The sequence below is a fragment of the Sinocyclocheilus grahami genome, unplaced genomic scaffold (assembly GCF_001515645.1).
Source record: "Sinocyclocheilus grahami isolate Dianchi unplaced genomic scaffold, SAMN03320097.WGS_v1.1 scaffold496.1, whole genome shotgun sequence".
In the NCBI taxonomy this organism is placed as follows: Eukaryota; Metazoa; Chordata; class Actinopteri; order Cypriniformes; family Cyprinidae; genus Sinocyclocheilus; species Sinocyclocheilus grahami.
This window is the reverse complement of record NW_015505675.1, coordinates 367,349-375,592: the sequence shown is the minus strand read 5'-3', so window position 1 is coordinate 375,592 and position 8,244 is coordinate 367,349. Positions and strand designations below refer to the sequence as shown.

The 8,244-nt window shown below is 35.8% G+C and overlaps 1 protein-coding gene across 2 annotated transcripts in view; it reads right to left on the bottom strand.

Moving 5' to 3' along the window:
- LOC107554278 (calcium-binding protein 8) overlaps window positions 1-6,508 on the bottom strand; it is a 64,387-nt gene extending 57,879 nt beyond the window's left edge. The window contains exon 1 of one of the 2 annotated variants that reach the window (XM_016236751.1): window positions 6,084-6,508. Coding sequence is in view for 1 of the 2 variants with exons in the window: in XM_016236750.1 (XP_016092236.1) it covers window positions 4,772-4,905 (134 nt within the window). In the remaining variant the exon portion in view is untranslated. Of the gene's footprint in view, window positions 1-4,771; window positions 5,237-6,083 lie in introns of those variants that run through there. The other variant, XM_016236750.1, reaches the window with a different exon arrangement.
- Window positions 6,509-8,244: the final 1,736 nt, after the last annotated feature.

Below are 8,244 nucleotides of genomic sequence, written 5' to 3'. Positions count from 1 at the left end.
ATATATATATATATATATATATATATATATATATAAAATTTTTCAACATTGCGTGAATTCAGTAATTTTATGTCTTATACTTAAATATACATACAGATATACTACTGTTCAAAAGTTTGTAAATTTTTGAAAGAGGTCTCTTATGCTCACCAAGGCTGCATTATATCAAAAATACAGTAAAAAAAAGTAATATTGTGAAATATTATTGCAATCTAAAATAACTATTTTCTTTATTAATATTAGTGCTGTCAATCGATTAAAACAAATGAACTAATTAATCGCACATTTTTTTAATCACGATTAATCCCACCTAACATGAAAGTTTTTAAATGTACTTTTATATTGCAAAAATGTCACATTCAATCTTTAAATTAATGTAGAAACAACATAAAGAAGTATATTTTTAATATTTGATTAATGGTATCTTTTTTATGACTGAAGGCGAGTATCACTGATACCAATAGTACTGATGTCTCTATGAAATTGCATCCCCCCCCCCCCCTAATATTTAACCATTGATTATAGCCATTCAACATTACAGTATAATTGACAGCTATCAATTTTAACATTTATTAGACTTGAAAAAATAACAAATTCTAATTTAAGTGAACAGTTTTGAAAACCACTGCATTTCAGAGACATGTTCTTACCGCATTTGTGCATGCAATTGAAGAGCACATGTTACGAGCACAGTTTAATGGCTGACAGGACAGGAAATTTGTTTTTACTGACATGTGACCTGACAGCATCTCATCTGACTGCAGTTCACTGTTGTTCTACTGAAGCTCCCTCATCACATGTAGCTTTTATTTTGCGCTCGTTTGACTAGCGCCTGATGCTGAGGTGAAGTTGGAGTGCGCGTCTGAAAAGTCTCCCATTTAAAGTGATCATAAAGACATTCTGTGTCTAAATAAACACAATGCTTGTGAGTGGGGTGGCCAACCCTAGCTCCGCATTAATCGCGTTAAATATTTTTAATGCATTAAACTGAAAAACGTAATCACACACGTTAACTCGTTAATTTTGACAGCACTAATTAATATATTTTAAAATGAAATGTATTCCTGTGATGCAAAGCTGAATTTTCAGCATCATTACTCCAGTCTTCAGTGTCACATGATCCTTCAGAAAATCATTCTAATATGCTGATTTGCTGCTCAAGAAACATTTATTATTATTAATGTTGAAAACCATTTTGCTGCTTAATATTTTATGAAAACCATGATACAGTTTTTCCAGAATTCTTTGAAAGATAGAAAGATCAAAAGAACAGCATTTATTTGTTATAGAAATCTTTTGATCAATTTAATGTCTCATTGCTGAACAAAAGTATTAATTTCTTTAAAAATAAAAATCTATCTTTAATACATACATACATACATACACACACATATATATATATATATATTAGACTACTGTTATAACATGGGTCTTCATCTCATGTGAGTGTACATGATTTTCTCAAAAATGCAATTCATTTATTTGAGTATGAGTATGACCTTCAGAGTATGACGCTGCACTGCTGGTGTCCTGTACAGGAACCCAAAGCTCTCATGGGGACAATGTGGTCACCCTGAAGGTTAAATACCAGCACACCGTCAGAAGAGAGCAAGAGAGCGAGAGAAAAGCCACTTGAAGCAGCAGTAAGCATGAAGGGGCAGGAGGTTCCAGATCACAGACTACGCTTTGGGACGTGAGCCCACAATCACAGTATGTGCTGGGCTACAGCCAGGTACCAAATCAGAGTAAAACAAATACAGCTTGAGTTTGTATTAGCAGTCTGCTGAAGGACATATCCCATGATGGATGGCACACCCTTGTAAAATATGGATGCTGCCTTGGGACAAATGTAGGAAACTGGGGGTTTGCTTTAATGGGGCAGTTGATTGGGATGTGCAAAGCCTTTAATGGGCTGAGTATCTTAAAATATCTCTGGCTCAAGTCCAGAATCTCTCTATCAAATGTTGAGATGTAATTGCCTTAGATTAGAAGCATTTGCCCACACTTGGGCAACAGCATAAAGAGTCCGTAATTAATAATAATAAAAACAATTATTAACAATAGAAAGTTCAAAAGAGCAGAATTGATTTTAAATAAAAATCTTTTTGTAAAGTTGTAAAACTCTTTCCTGACACTTTTGATCAATTTAACGTGTCCTTGCTGAATAAAACTATTAATTTCTTATAAAAAAGAAAAAATCTTACTGACAGTTTAACCTGTAACATATAATAAAGATGGGCATGTTTTCTATCAAAATATTTTCTTCAGTTGACTTCTCATTAATCTACCATAAAGTTTAATGTCTCAAATGATTAATAAAAATAAAAGATTATAATTGGTGGAATGTTTCATGCCAATGAATTAATGTCAGTAATTATTTTCGATGTGAAAGCTCATTAATAACAAATATTTTGCTTTTTATTTCTCCATCTTTACAGGGTACTGTCTGAAGGACTATAAAGCACCATATGTTAATCACAGCACACCTCACTTTTTCAGACCGATGAGCTTTGTAAAAATCGACGCGTTTCAGAAAGGCGGGCATAGAAGAAAAAAAATAATGTACAGTATGTGGAAAATAATGTGTTTTTTGAAACTTAAACCCCATAAACACATTTCATTACACCAAATACACAAAATAATGTTCTTTTTAGCAACATCATATGACCCCTTTAAATGGTGTAGAAACTTAGTGAGCAAAATTTACTTTGCTGTGTGTCCAAACGGTTTCCTCTTGACTACATATGACGTTCTACATTGGCGTGTAAAAACAAAAACAGCCAGTTTGCCTGCAAAAACCTGTAGACACCTAGATTTTAATGTATATATCTATTTCATTTTATATGACAATTTACTGTTCAAAAGGTTGGGGGTCAGTAAAATAAAGTTCTCACTTTTATTCAGCAACACTGTAAAAAATGATTTTTTTGTAGTCATAATAATACAAAGATTACTTCAGTATGTTTTACAAGAAAATACTATTTCAGTCTTTCTTAAAAGAGTAATGTGCAATTCAATATGTTAATTGCCATTACTTTGTAATAAATTGTGAAGTTTATTTTTTATTTTTTATTTTTTATTTTCAGTGAAGGACACATTAAACTGATTAAAAGTGACAGTAAAAACATTTATAATGTTAAAAAAGATTTCTTTCAAATAAATGCTATTTTGAACTTTGTATTCATCAAAATAATTAAATAATGTACACAAAAAATTTATCACAGCGCCACAAAAATATTAAGTAACTGTTTTCAACATTGATAATAATAAGAAATGTTTCTTGAGCAGCAAATCACACTGTAAAAAATGATTTTTTTGTAGTCATAATAATACAAAGATTACTTCAGTATGTTTTACAAGAAAATACTATTTCAGTCTTTCTTAAAAGAGTAATGTGCAATTCAATATGTTAATTGCCATTACTTTGTAATTAATTGTGAAGTTTATTTTTTATTTTTTATTTTTTATTTTCAGTGAAGGACACATTAAACTGATTAAAAGTGACAGTAAAAACATTTATAATGTTAAAAAAGATTTCTTTCAAATAAATGCTATTTTGAACTTTGTATTCATCAAAATAATTAAATAATGTACACAAAAAATTTATCACAGCGCCACAAAAATATTAAGTAACTGTTTTCAACATTGATAATAATAAGAAATGTTTCTTGAGCAGCAAATCAGCATATTAGCATGATTTCTGAAAGATCATGTGACACTGAAGACTGGAGTAATGATGCTGAAAATTCAGCTTTGCATCACAAGAATAAATTATATTTTAAAATATATTCAAATAGAAAACAGTTATTTTAAATTGTAATAATATTTGATAATTTTACAGTTTTTTAATTTTTGATCAAATAAATGCAGCCTTGGTCAGCATAAGAGACTTCTTTCAAAAACAAAAAACAAAAACATACAGACCCCAAATTTTTTAACGGCAGTGTAAATATATATAATCAATGTAAAAGTAATGTTGGCCAGTCACAGCACATTTCTCAAGATTGTAATGCAGTTCATTTAAATAGTCCTGTGCTGGCATGAAGAATGACTGAATAAAAGTACAAATATTCAATGTAGTCACTAATTTACTTGCATTTATAATGATTATACAGAATTAGATCGCAGTTTTATAGTTAAAGTAACAGTTAAATAGTTTTAGGTGCAGTACAGCATGTCACATTATAGGACACTGCTTGTCATGTAATTATCCATTGCAAACAGAGTGTTCTGTTCAGGAGGGATAATGGAGTGTCTGGACATAAAGAGTGTAACTAAGAGATGGAGGCAGAATTTATCAATGTGTTCAACTGAGGGCAAAAATTTCCAATCCAACAGTGCCACATCACATTCTAAGATTCCCAGAAAACAGCAGATGAATTGCAATTAAAATGTCAAAAATACAAGCGTCAAGTGCAGTGCTTCACAAAGTCACTGGAAACAAGTCCACTGTCAAAATGTCATTCCACATCATGTCAAAATAATCTAAACCTCTTACAAAGGCAACCTACGGTTCGAAGGACAGACCCGAGCATAAATACATTTCAAGTTATTAAAATCAATACAAATAAAAATCAAGCCAGTGATCACACACATACCAAAACAGAAGTATCAAAGCAGGACATCTCTCCACTCTCATTAAAACAAAGACATGTTTAACAGTAAAATCAGAGCACATACAACAAAAAAGCAGTTTGAAACACATTCCCTACATGCCAGAGTTTTAAAGCAGCAAGCTCCCGGAATGGCAGCAGTGATCCCTGTATCTTACCCGTACGGATCATACCCTGCAGGATACTCAAGCACAACAGGCTCTATCCCAGGACTGCTCGGGACGCACGGACCCTCTCCTTCAGACCTCTCCGCCCGGGGGTCCGGATCCAGATCCAGATCAGTGACCTCCATCTGACAGTGCACTCCGGACTCAGAGCACAACGGCAGGCTGTCCCACAGAGCCACAGCCTGACTACGTCCCAGTGCTGGTCCTCTCCCCGAGCAGCATAAAGTGCCCAGAACCCAGTGGTTAAAATTTCAGCAGCCTGGAGCAGGTAGTCACTCATTCATGTGTTCATTCATCCCTTCAGCCAGTCAGCATCTCCCTCATGTCACACTCTGGTGTCATCGGTGGGCTCATAATAACAGTGGCTTGGTGGCATAGTCCTGCCTCTGCAGCTCCGTTGAGAGTGCATACACACACACACACACTGCTGACCAGCCCCCCGGACCGCACCGCCACTCCTGCTCTCTCACACTGCACACGCTCCTCCAGGTTCTCTAGTCATTAGCATGTTTATCACTTTTTTCCCTGAAGGGGGTGTTGGCTGGGCACCACCTGACTTGTCAAATGAGACTAAGGTGAATAATTTGCCCGGAAACTGCCATCTGCGTGCCAGCAATGAATTATACATAATGTTGTTTGTGTTTTGCACAGCTTTTGGGAATAGGGGACTGGGAATATTTTAAAGGGTCATTTTAAATACATTTTAAAATAAATCAAAAAGATATGACATCCTTAAAAGTAAAGAGCTATTGCAAGTTATTATTATCATTATCATAGACATCCAAAAAAACATAGCAATAACTGCAGCAGGAATAATAGTAATTTAATAATAATAAATTAAAAATAAAAGTACATCCTTAAAAGTAAACAGCAAATTAATATTATTATTATTACTACTAAAGAAAAATGATAATAATAATAAAAAACAAAATTTAAAATTAGACAAAAAATAAGAGCCCTAGCCTAATAAATAGTACTACGTTTTTGCTGTTGTTGTTTAAATTAATAATAATAATAATAAAAACTAATACAAATAAAAAGCCATCCTAAAGTTCTTTAGTTTATTATTATTAGCCAATTATTATTATTATTAATAAAAAAATTATAATTTAAAACAATGGATGTTTAAAACCAGCTAAAATATTAACACAATTTATGCACGCTACACCTCCCGTTTCACCGATCAGTCAGTTCAAAGCCATTAAAACAACAGGTGCAAAAGTGTAGAAATGCAGGCTGTAGTTTATGAAATCATGCTGCCCATCAAAGCCTTCATGTCACACACTCAAACACAAGCTCTTACCTTTAGCGGTGATGATGGGCGATCTATGAAAGTGATCCCTCAGATCCCGATGGGCTGATGATCCGCTACAGGATCCAGATTAACCCGCTGCTGATATCTGGATCACAGATGGTCGCTGAATTGTGAGGAAATTCTCCAGATCTCATTCGCGATTATACACACTATTATTTTTAGCCATCGGGTGCGAATACAGTGGACAGTGGTCCTTATCCCGATTGTTATCCGAGAAAAAAACCCTCCGACTTCCAGCCGAAAGCAATAAAACAGTTGGACTTTCCACCAACTCCAATCAGCTCTAATGAGCCCCTGGATTCAGTACTTCCATGATCTTACGCGAATTCCAGCTCATAATCCCGACCTTATTGATTCACATCGCAAACAGCTGCTCATAGATTTTCGACTGCCATACACACACACACACACACACACACACACACACACACACGAGTCTAAAAAACAATCAATAAACATCGCTGTCAAATCAGCAGTACAGCTGGATATTGTTCTCCACGAGCTGTTGGTGGGCATTAACGGTCACAAAAAAAAAAGAAATAGCAGGTTCCTATGAGAAAGAAGCGGACAGATTCCTCACAGAGCATGAATTAACCCATTGAACACACTGACTGTCTGAGCGCTCGAGTCATTAGTCTGCAGGTCCAACCTACAGCTCTACTGTCATTCATCCGTAGGTCAGCGGGATCAGGTGGAATCATTAGGGAATATCACATCATTTTTCAGCAATGCCATCTGACTGCTATTTTTACATACAATGAAAACACTTCTACAATGACTTTCAATCAGACCTAAATGTATCTCTTTTACCATTCATTTCCCCATCGATCCGCCCATCCTTCCATCCATCAGCCAACTCATCTATCCATCAGCCTATCTATCCATCTATTAAATCCATCCCCCCACCCATCCATCCATTCATCTGTCTATCCATCAATCAGCCTGTCCATCCATCAGCCCACCCATCTATCCATCAGCCCACCCATCCATGCATCAATCCATTAAATCCATCCACCCACCCATCAATCCATTCATCTATCTATCCATCAATCAGCCTGTCCATCCATCCATCATCCATCAGCCCAACCATCCATGCATCAATCCATTAAATACATCCACCCACCCATCCATCCATTCATCTATCTATCCATCAATCAGCCTGTCCATCCATCAGCCCACCCATCTATCCATCAGCCCACCCATCCATGCATCAATCCATTAAATACATCCACCCACCCATCCATCCATTCATCTGTCTATCCATCAATCAGCCTGTCCATCCATCCATCATCCATCAGCCCAACCATCCATGCATCAATCCATTAAATCCATCCACCCACCCATCCATCCATTCATCTATCTATCCATCAATCAGCCTGTCCATCCATCAGCCCACCCATCTATCCATCAGCCCACCCATCCATGCATCAATCCATTAAATCCATCCACCCACCCATCAATCCGTCAGCACATCCATCTCTCTATCAGCCTATCCATCATCCATCATCCATCCATCCATCCATCCATCCACCCACCTATCCATCCATCATTCCACCTATCAGCTCATCATCCATCCATCCACCCACCCACTCATCCATCCACCTATTCAACCATCCATCTACCCATCCGCCCATCCATTCATCCATCCATCCATCCACCTATTAAACCATCCATCTGTCCATCCATCCAATTATCTGAATATCTATGCAAGTAATAATATTTGATAGTTAGACAGTGACAAGTGAAAGACACTTTTATTGTATCAAAATTGAGAGAAATTATGTCATGACAATGCTGATTGGTGAACGACAACACAAGAACACACACAGTCTCAAGCCCTTCACTGGTGACATTCTGAGCTGTGACGTCAAAGGGAGCAGGGGAAAATACAAGTCAATTTCACGCTTTTAAGGGCCCTACAAAAATATTGCACTGGTAAAAAAAAGAAAACTTGCTTGCTATTGCTTGATAATAATATAAGGGTTCATTCTGAATGGCCACTTAACATATTTGAACATTTAAGGTGGTTACAGTCCTGATCTTTTTCCTAAAATGCCAAAACTGAAGTATTGAAATATTATAATCATCTAATCATATTTATATGAACTGAATGAAGAGCAAACACATATGAAAAGTGCACCAGCCTCAT